At 36.6% G+C, this 23,464-nt stretch overlaps 1 protein-coding gene across 5 annotated transcripts in view; it reads left to right on the top strand.

Annotated features, from left to right (window-relative positions):
* PITPNC1 (phosphatidylinositol transfer protein cytoplasmic 1) overlaps nt 1-23,464 on the top strand; it is an 85,292-nt gene that overhangs the window by 9,590 nt on the left and 52,238 nt on the right. The window contains exon 1 of one of the 5 annotated variants that reach the window (XM_026860908.1): nt 18,793-18,895. The exons of the other annotated variants lie outside the window; for them this stretch is intronic. Within the exon in view, the coding sequence (XP_026716709.1) occupies nt 18,830-18,895 (66 nt within the window). The 5' untranslated portion in view covers nt 18,793-18,829. Of the gene's footprint in view, nt 1-18,792; nt 18,896-23,464 lie in introns of those variants that run through there. 5 annotated transcript variants of the gene reach the window in all.

Here is a 23,464-nt window from a genome sequence, read left to right as displayed (position 1 = left end):
GATGGAGATCAATAATACACACATCCAAACCATGGAAATACCCTCAATAATTGTGGGTAAGGGATAATTCTTTGTGTCCTTGCTCATGGAAAACTTATTTGTTCTTTAAAATTATTTATTTTTCAGATAATTACAGTTTTCCTTGTATTTTATCCTTAGCTTCTTTGGTTCATAGAGCATCTATCATGACCAGCAGTGTATTTAGTAAGACTTGATACCAAAGTAAAGCAAATAGTGACATTTCAGGCAGATTTGCTGTGATAGCGCTTCACTGCAGCCTGAAGAACTTTCTGTAGACATAATTTGCACTTGTTTCAGCGAAATTACCGATGTCTGCATGCATCCAGAAAGCAAGGAGAAAGGTGCTCCCCAGGATTAGGTTTAAAAAGGAGTGAAGTAAAGGTAATTTAGACTTCAAGTTGAGTTGACAGATGGGTTTACAGTCTGTAGGTGGGGGAAACTAGACTTGAACTTAACCTGTGTTTATAAATAATGATTTTAGTCTAGCCTTCGTCTTGTTTATCTCCTTCTCAGCTCCTCATTTCTTTCCAATTTTGGTTATAAGTGGTTTTGGTTATTTTGAATCCTTGGATATGTATTAAAATACTATTTTTATGTTTATAAAATATAATGCAGGGTGCTAAATTGTAGGAATGACATTTTAATGGCTTTTCTCAGAAAAAAATATGTGTCTTCCATCTTCTTCCTGTTTGCGGTCAGAAAATGCTGAAGCAGTTTTGGATTCCATTAGTTTTGTACTTTTACAGTTCTAAAGCTGGTTTTGCACTCTCCTAGCTTTTGCATATACTTGTGCACATATTTAATTTAAAGCACAAGTAGTCACATGTCCTGAGTCACATGCATAAATGTTTGTAGACTGAGTTTAATAAAAGACTTGTTCATATGCTCTCCAGAAAAATCATAGTCTCTATTTAGGAGTTTTCACATGTCTGTTCTAAGATTAGTCTCGCCTAAGTGATTTAAGAATACTTAGCCTCTGTGGGAATTGTTTTCCGTGAACATGCTGAGTATGCCTTATTTTCCATTTCATCACACTAAATGTCATATTAGGGTTAGTGTATTGCCCGATTAATGACTATGTCTAATTTTTTTTCCGTAAAAATATTATTACAATGCATGACAAAATAATTATGTGATGACACTCCAGTATAACGCATACTGTTGCTCAATTGCTTGATTAACAATCACTCACTGATGACAGCCAGAAACACAACTAATTGTTGAATATATTTTCAGCTTTTTGCTTTAATTTTATATAAAAGTTATTAAAAAACCCATAAAAATAACCTTTTGTGTTAGTGTCACGGTGTTACTTGGAAGGTTACTGAAAAACTGAAGGCTACTGTGAACAAAAAAAATTGTATTTATCAGAAAGGTAAACACAATGATGATTCTGTTGATAAGCATGAAGTTCTTACACATGCCAAGCTGGTATTTCTCCTGGTTATACATACGTGGGGTTTTTTTAAGCAGTCTCACTTGTTAGGCACATTGAATATACTTACTTTAGTGGATCAACTTGTTTTTTGCTTCACGCCGTGTGAAAGGAAAATCATTCAGTGGAATTTAGACCATAGTAATACGAATGAGTTCTGTCATTGATGTCAGACAGGCCAAGATTTCAGTAAATATATATGACAAAACTCAGCATATTTTTAGAAGAGAAATGTTGGGAATTTAAATTCCATTTTAGTTGGATGGCGCAAATCTGAAATAATTCCACTGACCTCAGGAGATCTCTGCCAGATTTCCATCGGTCTAATCAAAAGTAGACTTTAACCAATGGCTGTAAACGAAAAGAAAATGTGAATTCCTCAAACCTGTTGTTCTTAACAAGAAAGAAACCAAGCTGTCTCTAAATCTCTAGCATTATTGCCTAACCTAAAAGACATTATCACATAATTAGATTAAGGCCCCTGATTTGTGTCACACCAATGATAATGTCTCTGAACCTACACAGAATTAAATGATTGCTGTCCTCGCACCACAAAACTTGGCAGTAACCTCTTTGCTCTCAGTTTTCAGTCCTAACTTTGTAGAAACTCCGATTCTTTCTTTGTTTCTCCCATTTTTGAGTCCTTGGTCATACTCCCAAATAAGGAAGCCTAGCCAACCACAGCAGGCGTCTGGCCAGCTGGCAAAAATCTGCTGCTCAGAACAACAGCCTGCTGCTCTTGCTCTGCCTCAGTCTTGCAGAGAATAAGGAACTACACAGCAGACTAAAACAATTGATAATTCAGCTCCCTTCTGAGTACTAAACTCCGGCTTGGATCTCAGTATTCCCTCAGTTACCATGGCTCTTAGCACCCAGAGAGCTAAAGAGAGCACTGAGTTCTGAAATGTCTCAAATGTTTGAGAGGGGTTGCGAAGTTTCTTTGCATTTCCAAACTGTTTGCTACTGAGTTAAGACCAAGTCTTTTGGTTTGTTTTGCTTTTTTGCTTTCCCCCTCCGGGATGATTCAGTATAAAAACATATTTCCGTACATTAAGGGAACTCTGTTATACATTCGGGATAGGTTGGTTTGTTTGGGGTGTTTTTTCCCCATTAACTTCAATGAGAACAGAATCAAGCCTACTATGGGGATCTTGTTGTTGTTGTTTTCTACTGCTTTGCTATAGCTTATTTTCTCCGCTGTCACTGCTTTTTTCATGTCTGAACTCACTCGAAGTCAAGTGATGCCAAACTTCTAAATCTATTCTGAGTGGGTTTGAGATGAGGCAAACAACATTTTAGTGGAAATGTTATGTCATAGTAATAAATGCCTATGGATTAGTTAGTTTATTTCCAGGACCTCATGGGCTATACGTGGCTATTTATAATATAACTTTCTCAAGCAGCCACCACTGTGTTTATGTTACCATGGTGTTACTTGCCATACTTGAGGGTGGATAGTAAATGCTATAATTGAAAATAGATACTCCGGCTGAAATAAGTGTAACAGGTGGTTATGTTTTTCTTTAATCATGCTGCAAGCATAATACAAGTTAAATGTGGATACCTCTAACCTTGCCTTTTTGCTAAGGCATTTTCAGACTTGCCAGTTTGTCTTTAGTGGCCAGAACTGAAGTAAATGATGAGTGATTTGTCTTAATGACAGTCCAAGGAATCTCAGTGGCAATCAGTGAGTGTCCTCCACTTCAGACTTCAGAAAGCAAATGTTCTTATGCGGGAGAAAAGGAGATGCTTTGGTGCAGGGGAGGAGGTCTATATCTCATCCTTCTGGGGACCATAGTCTGAATAAAACTCTAATTCCTTAAGAGCATTTGAGAAACGGTGATTGCTGTTCCCTTGTGGTTTCCTTCTCTTAGCCCTCTTACCTCATCTCATCTCTTAATTTCCTTCAGTTGTCCACTGTAAGGACTTGCACATCTGTTTTGAGGTCTGCCCTATCTTAATACTGTGTGGCTTCATTTGACGTTAGTTTACACCCACCTTCCTGGTGCTGGCAACACACATCCTACTGGCAAAACTGTTCGAACCATCTCCCTCTCACAACCGTAAGAATAGCTTTTGATTAAATTCTGTCAGCTTCCATAAAATCAGTTAAATTTTGTTTATATAATATAAAAATATGTAATACATAAATCATACCATATAAAAATACCTATTTATATATAAATACATATATATTTTTTTCCATTCTTCAGATTAAAAGGACAGAAACATATGGATATTATCCTAAATTCTCCTAAATATTTAGGCAGGAAAAAAGAGGGTTGTAGATTTTTCTCTCAGAAATATTCTAAAATGTGAAAATTAAATACAACATTGTTTCACACTCTCTACTTACTGCAAAAAGTCATATGCCCAAGAGTATTAAGTAACCAAGCGTGAACACTTCAGTCAGGATAGGATGGTTCCTATCAAACGTATTTGTAAAATACATTTTAATAGGACCGTATAAAAGCTACATAATTGGCGTGATCATAAGAACCGTGAAGTGCAGACTAGAGATTCTTGCATGAGTTCTGCACAGCAGTCTCCTGTTGAGGATTTTTTAGAAGTAGCTGTCAGACTTCCATCTTTACTGTGTTTTTATCAACCAAAGGCTAATTGGTCCTGTCATTTTTCATAGAGCTGTAAGATATAAAATTAATTTTCACCGGCAGGAGATGTTGTGTACATATTTGCACTTTGCCCGATGAATAAAAAAAAAAAGTGGTTCAGAAGGTAATATGATTTGTCAAATTTTGGTTTTAAGCTGGTTTACATTGGCTTGAAAAGTTAATATTATTTAAACCAGTATCACTTCCCGTATACAGAGAGTCAGAGTTTCCGTCTTAAAGCTTTGCAAGGAGGTCCTTAAGGCCTTTTACAAGCTCCCAGCAATTGCATTCCTTTCCACAGGTTGTTATACTTAACATGTTTGTTTGTAAGCCTTTTCCACATGTAACAGTTTTGGAAGTTAGACTTGCAAATTAAGTGAGCTACTTTAGCTTTCTAAGCTTACCTTATAGGTAGCAGTTGATTGACTTTATTGTTAGAGAAAAGCTGAGGACATTCCCTAGGGCCACTAGCAAACTTCCATGTACCAGTAAGTCTGCAGTAAAGCCTTAGTCTTTGAAGTAATCATGCATATTTAATGGGAAGGGAAGAAGAAAACCTCAGCATCGTAGCCAGTCCAAACCTTTGACAAGAACAATGAGACAGGCAAAAAAAAAAAAAAAAAAAAAAAAAAAAAAAAAAAAAAAAAAAAAAAAAAAGCACTGAGTTTGCAAGACTGTTTTGATCAAATGAAATAAAAAATGCATTACTGAAGGTGATTAATATAGATTATTAGATCATGTTTGTTAAGAATTGTGTCATAGGTCCACGCATCCAAATGGGAGTTCATTATCAGTTTTGGGTTGCCGAGTTACCCCTGTTCAGCCTGGTCTTTTTGTAGAGGTAGGGCCTCTGCTTTCTTTTGGTGCTGATACAGAATCTGAAAGTCACAGAATCCTTGCTTAAACCTGTGGTGCCCTGGAGCTGCCTAAATCTCGTCTAAAATAGGCTATTCACCTGGGAACTAACTAACTAACATTTCTAACCTGCATAGCCCATGTGGGTAGGAGAGTAAGAATCTTGAGCCAGACTGCTGTTTTAGCAAAGTCTTCATCAGTTACAAACCAGAACTTTGTCTTCACATTTATGAAAGATTTGCCTTTGTGCTCTACCAGGCTTCATTTTGTCGAGTTTATACCAGGTTATTCCATTCTTTTCTTAAATAGTTACCTATTAATATTAATTCTTAACAGTCAAATTTCTCTGCATGAAATCGTAGCGTGAATTTTTTTCTGGTGTTGATAGGTGGTTCCTGACATTGCTCCCCTCCCATTCCGGGTATTCATTTCTCTGGTATCTTGCTTATTAACTCCAGGTTAGACAGTGCAGCGCAAACGCTGCATGGCTCTTTGTCTAAAACAGGATTTTAACACATTTTGTCAGCTAAAAGAAAATAAGTGAGAAGGAAACAAGGATGTACACAGAAGTCATTTTTCAGATAAAGGAATTTATTTAATAAGAAGGTTGTATAGCAGTAGACAGAATTTACTTGCTCCATCAGGTGAAAGCATTTCCATTTTTTCCGATTGGAAATACAAGAAAACTATGTAGGAAAATAAATAGACTTGCTGATTAATGAAAGCTTTGCTATTCTTTAAATCTTTTGTCATGTAATTACTGACATAAAAATAATTACAGACCTGTTGGAGTGCATTTTCAGCTTGCTTATTTTGCAAACCCTTATTTTTCTTCTGCACTTCTGGCACCTTCCAGTCAAGAATTTCAAAGAAAAAGGACTTTCACTCCATTTCATCTAGATAATAGTTCATCGCCCTGCTGATTTATGCATGCAAATTATTTGCATATGTCAGATTTAAACATATACAATTCTGGAGGCCCAGTAAACTTTGGAAGTTGGCAAATAGTCATCCCTCAGTAAGTCAGCTGAAGATTTGGCCCCTTGTGTCCCATCTGTAGCAAATTAGTGCACTGTATCTGCTTATGATATTCTAGAAAACAGGGAAAGAAAACTGATATCAAAGTTTAAAAGATGTGGAGCATCAGTAGACATTTTTTTACCATTTTCCATACATGCGTATTGATACTAGTTTAAAAATATTTTTCTTAGGCTTCAAATATAAAATATTTCTTCATATTTTGCATTTATACTGATGAGATGAAAGGTTCAAAACTAATGAAGTGAAGAGTTACTGGGTGTGTTCCTGTGAAATCTTTAGCATTTTTTTTTATAAACTCCAAAAATATATAAACTCTTCTCTAAATCATTTCTTGACGGAAACCCATGTTTCAGTTTATCTGTCTAACGAAGCTGCTGAGGAGGTTCACATTCAGGAGATGCTGTCATAAAAATGCGAAGACTTGTGGGTGACATGAAGCCATTCCAACATACTGAGATCCTTTCCAGGCAGGCTCTAAACAGCTTTACAAATTAATCATTACCTTAAGGTAGGATGGCACTGTGGTGTGTAATACATTTTCATAAGAATGAGAAATAACCAGCCGAGGATTGAAGGCTCATGTGCTGTATTCCTGCAGAACCATGCACTGGCAATATGGGAGGTCTTCTTTCCTCTTAGTTGACCTTTTGAGATGTTTCTCTGTAATTACACACTGTTGGGTCCCTAGTAGTACATTTATATATTTTCCTAAGTAGAAGCTATAACAGTAGCTGCATGATATGGACTAACTAGTGGTAAACTGGGGGCTATTTGCTGCTTCTGTCTGTCGAAGGCCACGGTGAAGCCTAAATTTTCGTCCCTGAATTCTTCCATCTGTCATGCGCTAAGGTGACCCCAGGGTGAATTTGGGCTGAAGAATTTTAAGCTGGTGTTCCAGGTGTTCATTGCTGCTCGGGTCAAGGAGATAAAGTTACTCAAGCTTTTCATCTAATGAAGAGTTGCTCTCTAAGCATTGCAGCCTGCAAGTGATCAGTGTAACTCTCTGTCCTCTCTGTTCTATGTTCTCTCTTTTTTTTCTCTTTGTACTCTCTATAATATGCCTCCCACTCCCTCTTTTAAATCCTTTTTGTAGGAGGTTAATTACAAAAATGTAGCTTTCCATCCTTGTTGGGTTCAAGTTATCATTTGTTCTTTTTTTATATTGTTCATTGGGGATTTTTTAAAAATAAGTTGTGGATGAGTATGCTGCCATCGTTAATGAGTACGTTGAACACTTTAAGACCTCGTGCAAATTCCTCTGGGTCTCCACTGGTGTCCTCTCTCCAGTGATAAAAATGACTTGTCTATTTATTTTACTCTTTTATTGTATCTTTTAAACAATTATTTATCCATTTAAGGACATTTTATCTCAGAAAATTTGTTTCTTTTAGAACATCTGGTGAGTGACCTTGGCAAAATGGGCTTGTGATATTGAATTGGCTCATATCATCTAGGTCTCCTTCACTGCATACCTGTTGACCCCTTCAGAAACAGATTAAGACGTGACTTCTCTTCACTAAAGCTGTGGTAACTTTCCCTCTATATTGATGCATCCAAGCTGTCCTATTCACACTTTTCCCTTGAATAATAGGAATCACCCTCATACACTCTCTCTCAGTTTTCTGTTCAGTACATGGAATTGATGATAGCAAAGGAAAAGCATATGTAAAGCAAATTAATACAACTCCTGTCCTAATAGAATTTTAATTTAATGCCATCACAATATGTTGAATTAATTGTAAGTGCAAGGAGACAGAATCCCAATTAGAGTAGCAGCTGATATTTTTTTGTTGTTTGTTTTGCATGACTGTCTGCTTTACCGTATTTAAGCACGAAACTTTGTTAGAAGATTTTTGATAACTTTTTTTTAATACTTACTCATTGAAATCATTGACTATTTGGGGACTGCTTCATAAAGAAAATCAGAAGGGTAGCAATAATGCTAACAATTAGGATTTCAGGGGGTTTATTAATCTTTTTGGCAAGCTATGTTTGTTAGTGGCGTGCAGCAGTATTTCCATATTATATTATAAGTTGTTTTGCCAAGTGCTGGTTGGCAGTATGTCATGTTCCTTAGTTTCCATTTGGAGCTGAGTACTTTTCTGATTGTTTTATCTCTGAAAGAAATTAACATTTGCTTTATTTTAGATACTAGCTCTTGCAGGATGCATATCATTTAGACTAATAGGATACTGTGTTCTGAGGCATGATGCTTTGGTTTATCTAGGCTTTGTCATTGCCAGTAGCAAACACTGTTCTGCTGTCACTTCATCACCACATGCCTAGTTCATGCCCAATGCACACAGAACTGTCACTCTTGAAAACAGCGATGAATTTCCATGTCCATGTTTAACTTTGATTTGTTCTTACACTTTTGCTATCACCTCCTCCCACTGCCTCTAAGTCAGTCAGTGAAAAGCACACCATGAATGCTATCTGCAGCCCAGCATTTGATATGGTTGTAATTAATTGACAGCATTCCTACAGTATGCTGATAAGCAAGATTAGTGCCCTTCTCAGGTCCACTTCGACACATGGTGAAGTCAGTGGGAGTTTCCCTTCTTTTGCATTAAGAATGCAAAAATACGATGCTAGGAGAGAATTAATTGAATGAAGAGCTGTGTATGAAATACAAGAGAAAATCTGTACTGAACTGAACTCTGTAGAACTCCATTGGCTTTAGGTAAAGTGGAAGAAAATCTAATAATTTATCTCTGTGGGAAATAAGGATATGTCTGCAGACTTGTGAATTTTGAATTAAAGATCTGCCTCAATTGTGGTGTCTTCAGATTGTAATAATACATCAGTTTGCAATACAATCAATGGACCAAGTTTATACTAACTGTTAAAAATTATAATTAAGACAGGTAGTTTTGTAGTAAGAAGATACTAGCTTGAAAATAAATTTTCTAAGGGAAGATTAACATAAAAAAGGAAGTCGTGTATCTGTGGACTACCAACTACTGTCATGTCAAAATCTTGTGGCCTTGAAAAACCAAATTCATGACTGCAAAACTTCCTCTGACGTCTTTCCATCTTTCGCACTTATGTAGGAGGTATATTGCTTGGGTATAATGGCCAGAAGGAAGCAGGATCAGGAAAAATAAAAGTGCATGATCAAATGCTTCAAGGCAACATAATAGCTGACAAACATTTGAAGAGAGTATAAGGTTTGCATTAAGAAAATTTACTTTTAGGTTGCACATACTTTTATTTTGTTCCTGGAATAGTGAAGAACTCCCTGTTACTATTTGTATAACACAATGCCAGAAAACAATCACACCTGGTTTCATGATTCAAGCGAGTCCTCTTTGTCTTGCTCTCCCCCAAAGTACTACAAATCATTTTTGCATATGACATTCACATTAATGTATTCTTTAACTCTGTTCTGTCAGAGAACCAAATTATGTTAGAAAATTCAAGCTGTTTCCTAGAGACTTTTAATAAAATTGTGGAACAGATGATAAATGATACAGAGTATGGAAAAAATGGCACAAGTTGAAGCAAATTTTTTGTCTGGTCAGTAGGTTTCTAGGAGAGATGAGCTTGGCTTAGTAAGTTGTAATACATTTTTATTTTCTGGCAGTTGTTACTTTACTACCTCATCTTCTTTAGCGAGTGAGTTAATAGTAAAAAAAAACAAAACAAAACCTCATCATGTGGACCTCATTTCTGAAACTTTGGCAATTGCATTGGCTTCTGTTGGTACAAAATGTTAAATCCTATCCTCTTCAGGAGAAAACCTGGTTTTCTCACAAGAAATTTAAAGGATCCCATGACCATAAGTGCAGGAATCCTAGCAGTCTCAGTTATGCTCCACATTCAAATAGGAGGGACATCAGTAGATGTTGGGACCTTTATGTTTTGCTGATCATGCTCTCTTGTAGTGGCTGTAGACCTGAAACTGATGGCCCATGGAAGCCTTCACTGTCAGTAATGGGGAAAATATGCAAATATAATAATCTTCTGAATCATCTTTTATAAGGTGTTACTGTAGTCTGAGACAGAATTACAAGCCACCAAAGCATGCAAATCACGTTTGTGTGAGTGACAGAGTGAGGGTGTCCCTGTGTTTAAATAGGGCATTACTCAAAATAGTACTATTCCAGCTTTCCATGGGAAAGTACTTTCTGTTCAGTGAGATGTTTTCTTTCTCTACCTAGTCATCAAAAACATCATCGGTCCCATTTCCAGTGAGGCAAACTTCTGTGGAATGTGACGTTTGTTATTTCCCTTACCTGATAAGAGCTGTACACCTAGATTTGTACAGAATGTAGCACATAATTATTTTTTTTTAATTATGCTTGAAAAAGGGCTTGCTCTAGAGAACTTATCCCCCAAAAATTGATTTTCTGACAAGATGCAGGAAAGGTAAATTCACTCTTTCTATTGTTTTCGAGCACCTTAATGCAGAGAAGGAAATAGGGGTGAGTCTGTTTGAGTCATGAGATAGAGTATATGGCTGGAAATAATTCAAAGGTAACCTCCTGCTAGTATTTCTGCATCTGTTGGAAAAAAGGAACGTTATTATAGCATGCAACTCTCAAACAAAATTTCAGAATCTATGTATTACAGAAATGGAATATACCATGCATATTGTAAACATGCTACCCATTTACTGAATGTTTTTGGTGGGAATAACAACATAAAATAAAACCTATAATAGGCTAAAAACATATTATTCAACCAGCTACCCTTCAGGATATTCAGGCTTGATCATCCTTTCTCTGCATGTGTGGAATTTGTACAGGCATCAAGAGTTTCATACTAATATTTAGAAAAAACTGAGAAACAAGATCCAGTGAACAGAGGTGATACAACTTTCCCCCCCCCTCAATATTTGCAAGTGTAATTTTATCACAGATATATCATAGCATATTTGGATATAAAAAGAAGCTTTAAAATGTTATAGAACACATGAACTAATGTGTAAGTTTGATATTACTTTACGTGGTTTCAGATTGTCCTGTAAAATAAAATGTTCTTATCCTTACCATTTATTTTTTGCAGTTTCTATGAGCTTAGACATTTAGGATGATCCACCAATTCAGTTTGAAGTACTAAAGGAGATGTATTCATTGCAAATATTGGTGTCAGTGTATATGTCCTTCTGAACATCAAGTTAATAATTTGAGTCATGGAGGTTAAAAGGAATTTTAAGTGCTGCTTTAATGAGGACAGACACTAACATCTTCTGATACCTCGTACTGAATTTAAGTAGTATGCCTATCTGATATGCTATTATAGTGGTGCCCGCTAGTGCTTCCATAATTATGGGCCTGTCAGCATTTCCATTACAAACCCCTATATTACAGCTGAAAATATCACTCCAGGATGAAGTTTTGTACAAAGGCTTTCAGCCTTGAATGAAGAAGCTTTCAAAATTAATTCTGCTGCTTCTCCGATTTAAAAAATGTAGTTTTGCTGTTGCTTACTCTACCTTCTATTAATGTCTTGTTTTCAGGGGAAAAAAACCCACAGGGTCAAAATACTGATGTTTGTTTCCTGTATTACGAATATAACACATCCAAAAGATAAGAATTGAAAGCTGAACACTTTTATTTAACCACAAAAAACCCAAACAAACAAACAAACAAAAAAAACCAGTTACCACCAAAAACAGCAGCACAAGCAGGAAAAAGTACATCTGCAAGCTGACGCTCTTTGGGTTCATACCCACTTCATCTGCAAACCTGTCTACAAAGATTTCAGTGGTCTAAATCCTTTTTCATAAATTCCAAAACAGCAGTGAAATCCTAATTTCATTTTTATCAACATAGACTGGTTTAAAAGTCATTATTTAAGGGTTCCAGGACAAGCACTTAGAATTAGGTGGTGCCAAATTAACATAGCCTATACAGTTATAGTTTGCCAGCTTTTGGAATGTATTTTCCATATAAGTGGTTCCTGGAAGGGCTGGGTGGTCCTCGAGTGGACACCACTTTTTCCTGATATAATTTTATGTCTTCCTTTACAGTAACGTATGACCCATCTCTGAAGTTGGAACCACTGTCTATCATGGTTTGGAGTGATGCTTATCATTAAAGTGTCTGAACGTTTTCCTAAACAATAATCAATTTATTTTCATCACATTTCTGTAAAGTGGACAAATTTTCTGATTTTACAGAAGACAAACATCTGTATTAAGACATGATAGTTGAAAATATTAACGTATTTTGATATTTAACGCTTGGAACCTAATTCAGAGGGGAATTATATAGCCCATTTAAAACACAGTTCTCATTGACTTTAGCTATCTGGTAAATATTTAGCTTTTTTTTAACCAGATTTCTTTTGTGAAGTGGGATACCTAAATGATGAGGAACAAGGAGATAGCAATTGCTTGTGAAGAAATTGGGTTTAAGCAACTTGTCTGATGTAACCTAGATTTCTTAATTTCTGTAATTTCTCATCCTTATGCATGACAACTGGGTACTGTTGTGCTGGTGATGCCCAGAGGATATGCACTGATGTGGATTCTTAAATCCATATGACCTTGAGCTGGCACAGTATGTTTTTCAGCTCTTAGCAAATGGAGCAGAAGCCCTATGTAAAATCATCTACATTAATATGCAGCTACCTCAAATAGGAAGAAAAGCTGGTACATAATTATTTAATTGTGCCATAGCATTTATGTACACAAGTGCATTAATATCCAATAAGCCATTCATCGCTTTTCCCTAACTCTTGAGTGCCTGGCTTTACAAGCTTGGTAGGATTTCCTTAAGCATAGCTTTTATTTGTAATCATATTGGGGGCTTTTAAAACGTTCTGAGGAAAAAAAGCTTGACTAGATGGCCTCATGTGAGCTGCTGTCTGTATTATCATCAGTGTTAGAACCTTGAGATGTGCTGCGCAGACTTCTGCACTTGAGATAATGGACGGTAATGGATAAAATAATAATTTAAAATGTACATGATGACATATGGTAGAACAGAATAAGCAATAGAAAAGAAGTGCGATAACATACAAGGAAAACATATATCCTATATATAGTAGGATCTGTGAGAGGCTTGAGAGTGTGCAGTAAGAACATAATATTTTGATAATTCTTCTGGAAAGCTCTAAAAAACTTCTGTTGAGAATATGGAACTGTATTTGCAAAGGCTTAAATTTAAAGATTTATATTTAGCCAAGGGGCTAAATATGAATAGATTTTCACATGAACAGCATAAGGTAAGTGTTTATGCAAAGACTACATGTCTGTTGAATTTCAAGTCCCTTTTCTAGCCCACTCTAGGCATGAGAGCCTTCCAAAGGAAAAAGAAATACATTTATTTCCAATACAATGAATTTTTTCTACTTAATAATTACTATTCTTCTTACTAGCAACTGAAACATTCCTGAGCCATTTTGATTGCCGCTTTCTGAGCCTAAGGTGGACACAGTAAAACATCCATGCAACTAAAATTTAGAAGATTTGTAACCAACAAGAGAACAATCTTTTCTAATGGAAGTTGTCAGCAAGCTTGCTGATAGGTGATCTGTTACTTTCTCTGCTTATACTTTAGATACGTATCTCTTCCATAAATTCAAAATACAATTCTGTTAACAGAAAAATACTGCTACTTATTTACACAACATACTGCCTATGTCAACGTTAAAATAAATAGTTGATGGTAACATAAACTTGCGTTTTATTTAACTGGCAATGACCAGCTACAGCATCAACATCACTGCTAGTAATATAAACAGTAAAGCTAGTAAATACACAACACATTCACTAAACTGGCTTCACTGGAATTATTGTCAGAGCCGTATTTTATTAAGTGAAACTGCAAGCTGCCTATGATATTTTAGGCCAGATTCATCAAGACAGTGGCTGTCTTCAAGTCAAATACAGATCAGCAGGAGATGAGAATGGTTATTTGGCTTCAATTATAAACTCCTTTATTTTTCGTTAAAAGAAATAAAACAGAACTCAAAGTTGGCAAAAGCTAAGAAGGAGCTAAAAGTACAGCTTTACTTCTGAGTGCAATATTGAAGTCAGTTTTCTACACCTGGATTTTCCGCAAATGTTAGCCAGGGTACTGGGAGCAATTTAGCCATGGTAGCACAGAGCAGTTCAGCCAAACAATTTAGCTCACGCTGAGCTTGCACTGCAGTAAATATCTGTATTATTTCTTATTCTTTTTATGTTGTTTCATAGAATGAATTGCTTGCTAGCCCTTAAATCTCATCTTCTTTCAGCATCCTCTTCATAACCTTCTAAAAATCCATCTAACCTTTCATTTGAAGAAAATTTAAGGTTGTTTCACTTCTTTGAGCTTCTTGCTTAATAGCTATGCATAAACAGGTATTCTCTGAGAGGCTGAGATTAAGTTGGTCTGTGTTTTAGTGTATTTCTGAAAGGATAAAATGTTACGCTTTTGTTCATAAATTCTTGCAGGGGCAGCTGCAGTTTTAGGAATTTCCATGAGGTTGTGGTGACATCTAGAAGATTATTTTGAAGCCAATATCCGATGGTAACCTGAGAATCCATTTAATGGCACTTTTTCTTTCTGATGCCATTGGAAGGAGAAATGTCAGTTAGATGGCTTTAATGAAACATTTGATCTAAAGATGAGTGGAGAGGCAAGCATGTCTCTGCAAGTTTCCCTTTGGGATTGCTTGTGTTTCTAGACTTGAGAAAGTGCATATTGTGCTCTGTTGTTGCCCTGAATGCATGTCTTCACGAAGATAAAATAGTAGTACTGCAGTGACATCTTCCAGTTAATCACGTGGCAAATGTAGAAAACTGTTTCACATCGTATTGATTTCACAGACACCTTAGCCACAAAGATGAAAGCATCCATTTTGTAAAGGTTGATAGTTTTGTGATATGAATCTCACCAATAGTTAGAAAGGGAAAGAAAATAATCTAAAAATGGAATGGCAAAGAATAACACGGTATTTCAGCCCTGCATGATTACCTTTAATAGTAAGTGGAAAACTAATGCTACCTTTATCTTCCTGATCTAATGAAATTACTGAATTATCCTTTAATTTCCATGGGTAAAAAAAAAAAAATAAATTAGGAAACTTAATCCTTCATAGGCATTTATTCATATGAAGGAATCTGCAGTCATTCCGGCTGGCTTTATGACAGGGAGGTCGTTTGTTGACTACTTGGTGTTGCCAGGGCTTTGTGGCAGAGTAAAGGACTAGAATAACAGTATACATAGCAAGCCCCAAATACAGACCTTCTGGCTATAGAAAAGTATGTTGTCTCTCGTTCTGTAGCATATGTTATGGCTCATAGGGAAAACGTAAGGTCTTTTTTAAGAAAACAGCCTTACCAAATTAAGGCAGCATGCAGAAAGCTTGGTTCTCCGATTGTGTGAGCTCTGGCACAGAAAATGAAGGGACCTTCAGGGAGTCAGCTGCAGTTCGTGGATTCTGAACCCAACACTGTTGTCAGTGCAGCTCAAGAAGTTTCCTTTATTTTGTTCAGGAGGCCACAAGAGGCTGTCAGATCTATAATGCTTTGTAGTCATCCTTTTTCTCTCTACCATATTTTGGACATAAAGAAGTAGTTGTGGAAGGTGGAAGACTGATATGAGAGCTAGATTTGATCCAATTGGAGGGAACTGTGACACATATTTTGCTATATGTGGAATTCTCTGGTGTTCCTGAAGTCAGTGTATCTGGGTAATACAGGAGAAAAATAGCAAAGACAAACCCAGAACTGAAATTCTGACTCCCATTTCCTCTCTTCCACAAATTATTGTTCAGGTGCTATAATACAAATCTTCTGTTTGTTCTCAGTAACTGAGAACTAGGCAATGGGAATCCTCTGAGTTCTGAAACAAGAGCTCTGGCCCTTCACTAAATTAAATTGAATTAAACACACTGCCCTTTTGGAAGGTTTATTTGGTTGTCAAATCTAAGCTTTTGTATTCTGTGTTGATGGTCATTATGTGTTTGTGTGTTAGCAATTACTGGAAGAATAAGAAAATGAAGCAATAATCAGTCATGCTTCCCAGACACTGTAGTTTTCATATCATGAAGTACCATGGGAAAATCACGTGGAAACAGTGTATTGCCATCCAGCAGCCTTGAATGCAGTTTTGCACCTTTCCTTTCCCTAAATGAACTTTGTTTTGCAACACAAAGTCCTGTGTTTCAACCTCACTTTAAACATCTGAAATATTTTTAAATAGTATTTGTTGATTTTTGCAATTTAAAGAAAAAAGTTGCAAGCAAAAACTTTGGTTTGATTTTTTTAAATTTTTTTTTCCCTTTTTGTTACTCGATATTTGAGGCCACTGCATTATCTGTTCTATTTTATTGTAATACCTGGGGTGCTTTTTCTTTATGAAGTATGACTTCACTTATCTTAGTTGTTTATTTGGTGTGAGTTGTTTGGACATCCCAAGTAGCTGTTGAGCTATTCGGAATCATGAGAAGAGAATGAACATGTGAGGTTTAGTATAGTCAACTAGAGTATACACTTTCAGTATATAAACCCATATCTGCTTGTACACATCCGTGCATCCCACTGGAAATGCCAGATTTCTTCCCACATACTGCCCTGCTTGTCAGCATTTGTGCTCACAGCAAGACAACCATTTGGCTCCAGCAGAAGTAACACTGCAAGCTTCCCACAGAGCCACATTGATAGCTGGCTCTCAGTGACAGTTGTGACCAGTTAAAACAGCAAATTTCTCATTACGATCCTTTCAATCAAGAGCAGAATTTTATGCATTAATTTATTCGGTTTTAACTAGTTGTATGCAGCCTGGATTGAAGGAAAGATTCAAGAAGTCCCGTTTAGTCTGGTTGTCTGCAATAATCCAAGATTATGCTTTGATGATCCAAGACTGGGAAGCAGGTATATCAGATCCTGATGATGAAGGAAGATGCAGCTGAAGAATATGACTCCCCTGCTGTGACACTGTAGCTTTAATTTGTCTGTCTGAGGTGCTGGATAGCAGTTCAGCCGTGGCAGGAGGAATTCAGCCTGCCCAGATGGTTATCTGCTTCTCAGGAGAACTGTGCAGTCCACACCAGCACAAGGCAAAACAACAACAACCAAAAAAAAAAGAGAGAAATAGAGAATTTAGGTTTCAAAGTTGCATAATTAACCATTAAAGTTCCTTATATGTATTCGTTCTATGCAGTGAATGTGAGAGTGGGAAGAAGGGGGTATTATAAAGATTAACAAGTGGCTGGAAAGTGAGAGTGTGGATCCTGTGGTAACTGCTTGCCATGAGCTCCTATTAAACCTGTTCTCTGAACTACCTAGCTCAAATATTCCTAGACAAGCTCCAGACCCCAGGCCCTGCTTAAAATACTGCATTCCAGAGTTTTCCCTGTTTTGTAGTAGGGAGTGGGTAGTAGTAGGTGGGTAGTGTGACATCCCCTCCCTCCCTCCCTGCCCGCCCCAAAAGTTTGCAAACATCGAAGAGAGATTTACGGTAAAACAAATCTGAGAAAGAGCGTATTAGAGCACTTAAGTTTGTTAGATTGGAAATTCTTCAACAGGCATTCGCCCAGCCTTTGAGCTGTAGAACAAAGCACTGAGTATTCACATTAAAGTTTAGCATTATCTGGTTAACCAAACCGATAGTTCATCAAGTTTTTAGAAGAGAAAATGCTTTCATAAAAATGTTTCGCTGTCACATGCCTGTAGAAATAGTAGGAACCATCTAAACCAGTATAAAAGCAATGTTTGAACTTTAATACTGGTGTGTACTGTTATAAAGGTTTTACTGAATGACATGCGCTTAAAAGAGACTAAAATTTGATTACTGAGCGACTTGTGAAATCAGTTAGGCATGGACATTTTTAGTGAGATTCATTCATATTTTAATCTTCTCTTCCATCTTTTCCCTTAATGATACCTTCTAGTGTTTCCTGAGGAGTAATTTATGGCCAGATAGCATGTGTCAAAGAATTCTGTAAACTTGTCTGAATTCTTTATTTTTATGAAAAGTAGTAACTTTAGCGAACAAGCAGATGATGAACTGGAGGAAGCTAAAGCTATGCTGGCATGCAGCAAGTTTGTGTTCTTGCTGTCTGCTCTTTCTGCATGCTATAAAAAATAAAAATGTATTAGACAAAGAGCTTTTATTTGGTTGCCATTGCTACAGCAACCACTTCCTCTCTCTGAGTTTGAACCAATGACTTGTTGAGAGAGTGTTTTTTAGGTAGTAGAAGGCCATGGGGCAGAAAGAAAGCAAGCAATGATACTTTTAATTATATTTTTAGGCTTTGGTGAGGATTTTTTTGTTGAGCTTTTGTGTGCATGTGGTTTTGCTTGGTTTTTTTTTTCAATTATTGAGGTCTACAGCAGAATGCTCCGGATTAATTCCTGGGTTTTGCACAAGCCCAGCTTTTTCTAATGTATATGCATTTAAAGTCTTCAAGCTAGATGATTTCCGTTTTAAACATGTGTCTTTGGTAGCAGATTACAGCCCAGAGTACTTGTATAAACTGTAGTTGCATGACTACTGCAGAGCACTGTGCTGTGTTCTGAAGAACTGGAGGAAGAAAACCAGGTTCTCTATAAAGAGATCTTATCTATTTATACATATTGTTGTTATGGTTTTCAGCTTTATTCCCTGGTGCTACTGTACACCATGAACTCTTATACCCAAAGGATATGTTCCAAATGACGCAGCTGGCTCTAACTAATGAGGAAGTGGTTAACTTTGGAGTAGAAAGTGCAGAAAAGCTGTTTGTTCACTTACGTACAAAGCTCTCCGGAGTCAACAGGAGAGTCTTTCCATTGAACTCAACAGGATCTGTTCCAGCTGCAGCGGCCTTTTGGAAATTTTTCTGTAGCAGAAAGTTTGAACACCAAAGAAAATTCTTTATGGCGGAAAGATATTCCCAGTGACATGTATTGAGAAATTGTTTTATCTGTTACTTATGCTATGCAATGTACTTCAGGAGAGTACGCAGTCCGGCAGAGAAGCAGGAGTTACTCGCTCTTCTGCTGTCGCTGGTGATTATTACTACTATTGCTGGTATCCGGCAGAGGTAGCGCAGGAGTATCTGTCCTGGAAGAGCTTTTTAGTTCTATTGTCAAGGCTCCATTTGCAACGTTGGATGCTCTTACTTGCTGCCTGTCTTCACTAATAAATTGCCAACTATTACTTACAGCTCCTGTGTAACAAGACTGTAGGTATCTCTGCAGAAGATAGATACTTGCTGTATAAGCTCAAGAAATTATATCCCATTTAACTCAAGCATTATTACTTTAACTCTGTTAGTATGGGTAACTTCCTTAGAGAAAGGTAATTACCTTTCTGTTTGTGTGCTTATAATGATTTATTCTGACCATGTGAGGTTTTGAAGGGTTATGTTTGGACCCTTATAAATGTTTGAGTTTTTAATGAAATTGTGGTAAATTGGTTTGCAGTCCTTCAATATACTGGATTCATGAGAATAATTAAGTTGTATTATTTTTAATATTTCATAGCAGCCAGTATGCATTATTTTATATCAGCTTTAAAATTTTCACTGGGATTTTGCAGATACAGTAATTAAAATTGCATGTGAACTAATACTGTATTTGAAATTTCAGGAGTGGGATTTTAAAAATTCACGCCCTACAAACATACAACATATTTTAAAAGGGTTTATTTCTCTAGTCTTTGTAAGTATGATGAGCCACTGTAATTCTTCTGTATTGGTTAAAATCTGCAGTTTTGCTGTAGTTTTTTGTACCTCCCTCTGTGCTGTTTCCAAGTTCTGTTCTACAGGAGACACTTGTTGTGTTTGTAATGTTCTAGACATTCCTTACAGGATTTGTTTGGGATCTGACACTGGTCAGTAAAAAACAGATAAGCACTGGTAGAATGCTTAATGCTGTGACACCATCTGTCAAAAACATCTGGTGACCATATAGCTTCACATTTCTGGATTATGATGCAATTGAATTAAGCCTATATAGTCCCATGGCAGTAATTTTGTGCCTTTTATTCTACATGTGGTATTAAAAGAATGTCTGATCTGGAAGCTTTGGAGTCTGTCAGTTAGTCAGGAATGTGGTCCTTCCTGGAAATTTTACTTAAGAGTTACGTAAGAGCTTCCCGTTCTCTGTTGTGCTGGAAAGCAACAATTCTACTTATCTGTACATTGTAAAAGTACTTGCACCTTCAACGTGGAAAAGTTTTGCTTGAAAGGTTCTGTATTCCATAATTAATCTAGACAAAGACATTAGATGGCAGGCACATGCTGCCCGGAGCGTGCTTGCTTCTCCAGCACGTGCAGTTGCGTTGGGTTCTGCAGCAGACTTCAGGTTTCATGCCCAAGAGTTTATTTGGCTGCAGTTTTGATTTTCCATAAGTCAGTAGCCAGCAAACAGATTTCTACCCTAAATGTACTTACTACATTTATTAGAGACTGCATGCGTGTAAAAAAGGCATCACTGCAGAAGTAGTAAGTTGCTACTTAATACTTATGTAGTGACTTATTTCAACATGGGGGGGTGGGGGGTGGGTTTGTCACTTGCAGGTTTATAGAATGCATACTTAATTTGCAAATATTTGTTCTAGTGAACTAAAATGGAAACATTTTATCGCCTTTTGGTATTAATTTTGAGATTTCAGTGTATCTTATAAATCTGGGAATGGGGAGGAAAGTATGCCTTCATTTCCTTCTTACATAATTCAGGTCTTGCTCTCATGTACTTCCTTTCGTCAGATGACTTTAGATAACCTTAGTATCTTCATCACCCTAATCTCTAGGTTAGATGCAGAGATGCAGGAGTGACCTCAACTATTTGCAGACGTAGAATTGTATCTAACATTTTTATCTCCAGGATGCAGGCATAAAACAAGCGCATTTTAAAAATTAAATTGAGGTCAGTTTTGTTTTAGAAGATCAGAAAGTAAGATGAAAACTATTTGTGATAATCAGATATTCTGGACTGTGAATATATTTTTGTTTCATTGGAAGCAGTAAACAAAATTTCACTTTCTTAATAAGATATCAGAAGACAGGTTGGATTTGTCTTATTAAAGTTGTGAATAGTAAATGCTAAATTCTGATGCTCAGTTTTTTTTATTTTAGATGGTGTATACTAAGAAAGGTATCTTTTTTTCATATTTATAAGCAGAATTCTATTGCCTAAAATACATCATAAGGAACTTGCTTGACAAAAAAAAAATGTAGCTGCAGAATTATTCCCCTCTGATTCTGACAAAGTTTATAGAATCCTTTGTGATCTCTTCGGTGCTTCTAAACGCAAAGTTTACAGGCAGAGTTTCTTCCTGAAGTCATTAAATTCTCTGTTCTTGAAAATTGGTGGGTTTGGTGTGAGAGATTTTTATAAGTCACAAAAATGAGTAATTACTGAAGAAGAGTAATTAAGAAAAAAGAAGCCTGAGGGGAAAGAAGTTCTACTTAAGCATTAAGCAGATACCATTAGCCATGCAAAAAGAGAAAAATAATTTCTAAAAGTACGAATAGATGCACACGTGGCTGGGCTGTTTATAGTTAAACCTAACTTCTGAGTTGGTTTCTGCACTCCACTGAAAGGGTTAAAGGACGTATGCAACTCTGAATACTCCCAGCTTAAACGGAGCTGAATTAAAATAAATAAAGATTTAAAACTCTGGCGCTTCAGAGAAGTTAACCTTTATATTCAAACTCAGCTTTGCAGCTCAAGCCCTTTGACGCATCGCGCTGGCTGGCTGTTCACAGCGCTTCCTTTCTCCAGCCAACAGCAATGTGTTTAATATGCAGAGCACACAGGTTTAGTTTCTTCTCTTCCCACCCCACCTCCCTCCCCCACCCCGGAATAGTCTTTATTTTAATGAAAAAAACCTACAAGAGTTTTTGCTGTCTGGTTTACTACAGCAACCTTCTTGATCACCATCACTAATCCATGGAGAATGTTACTTTTCACTATGAGTGAAACATCCACATGTCGCCCTGTGTGTAGGACTAGTGCACGCCGCTGGAAAGAGATCAGTGACAGTGATCAAGAAGGATGCTGTGCTTTTCCACTCTGACTTTTCTTGGAATATCTCAAATGGAAACAGTATTTTCCTGGAATATCAGGAAAAGAGTTTGGGTTACTAAAAAAACTTCAGTAACCTCTACAAAAATTATGTGGAAGTTTTACTTTATTTTACTGCATACTAAGTTAAAGTTTTAAGAGATTTGCTAAACAGGTCCTTGAGCTTCAGCCTTCAAATTAACTACAGTCTCATGAATGAATTGTGGTTACCAAATAAAATATGGTTTTGTATTGACTTAGAAAAAAAACATCAATAGAATTGTAATAATCAAAGTAGTTTAGTACTCTAAAACCAAGTGCGTTGTGCCTGAAAAAGAGTAAGCTGTAATTAAGACATGGCATATTTGTGGCTTAATCGGAGGCAGGTGCTCATAAACAGGGCCCAGTAGATGTGAGGAGTGTTTTCAGTATGCATCACTGATAGACTTCTTCTAAGTGGTCAAGCAACACCGTAGTCCCTTTTAGCTGTTCTTTCTGGTTTTGTGAACAGAGGACATTTTAGACAGCCCCCTGAAAATGTACATGCATCCTTTGTAGGAAATATATGTATCTTCATAAATCTAAATAATACAGTATTATCGGTATTCATATAAAGAGCACATAGTGTAATCTGTTGAAAAATTTTACCAGCTGACTCACTGTAAAATATTGTTAATAAAAACTGATTCTTAAAAATTGTATGAGCTTGTACACTCAGAATAAAACAGCTGGCTTTTTTCAATAGAACAGCTGGTGTAGAAACATAAAATTACTACCATTTGAACAGGACATGAGCTATATTTGGCAAAACATTTGCATGAAAGCTCAAAATTTGCAGCTTAATTTATTTTAATTTTCATTGTACACCTATTAACCACAGATCTAGACCTGCTCCTATTGATTGCAGTATTACTCCTTTAGGTTATAAGGCATTTTGTGCCAGGATATTGTAAATTTAAGAGTAGGTCATGTTTCTTTAGCTGAAAATATTAGAGGAGGATACTGTCCTTCTGAACATCCAATATGTTGTTGCTGAACTGTCATTCACAGGAATTTAAACAGATAAAGTATCTTAAGGATGTAATTTCTTCCTTGAAAAGGCAAAGCAAACATGAAAGCAGTAAGAATTGCACTTCACAGTATGCAAAAGTCAACTGTTCCTGCTGCAGTTGTTTGTTTGTGAGGCTACAAAAGCATGTTCCCATGAATTCAGGCAATACTGAAGAAGACTGCTGATGCAAGTCAGCAGATGTGTAGTGCACTGGGATTCACAGATGCATGCAGGAATTAACTGAAAGAAAAATTTCAAGCTCAACTCTAACTAGTCAGATTCATTCTATATCACTAGGGTAACATACCACTAAATGACTTGTACAGTTTTCTAGGGCCTCGAATCACAACAGCGCATCATATTTCCATTCACATTTTAGGACCTAGATGTTTATAGTTGTTATTACAGCCTTTCTGCTGAAGCTTCCTATAGATCTTTTTCATCTGGCTGGGTTTTGGTTTTTAATTGAAGTTACTTTTGAAGCATTCATTGTATGCTAGTTTAGAAAGTACTGT

Source organism: Athene cunicularia, assembly GCF_003259725.1.
Source record: "Athene cunicularia isolate RWA chromosome 18 unlocalized genomic scaffold, athCun1 chr18_part1, whole genome shotgun sequence".
NCBI lineage: Eukaryota > Metazoa > Chordata > Aves > Strigiformes > Strigidae > Athene > Athene cunicularia.
Note: the sequence above shows the minus strand (reverse complement) of the source record. Positions and strands in the feature narration are given on the sequence as shown.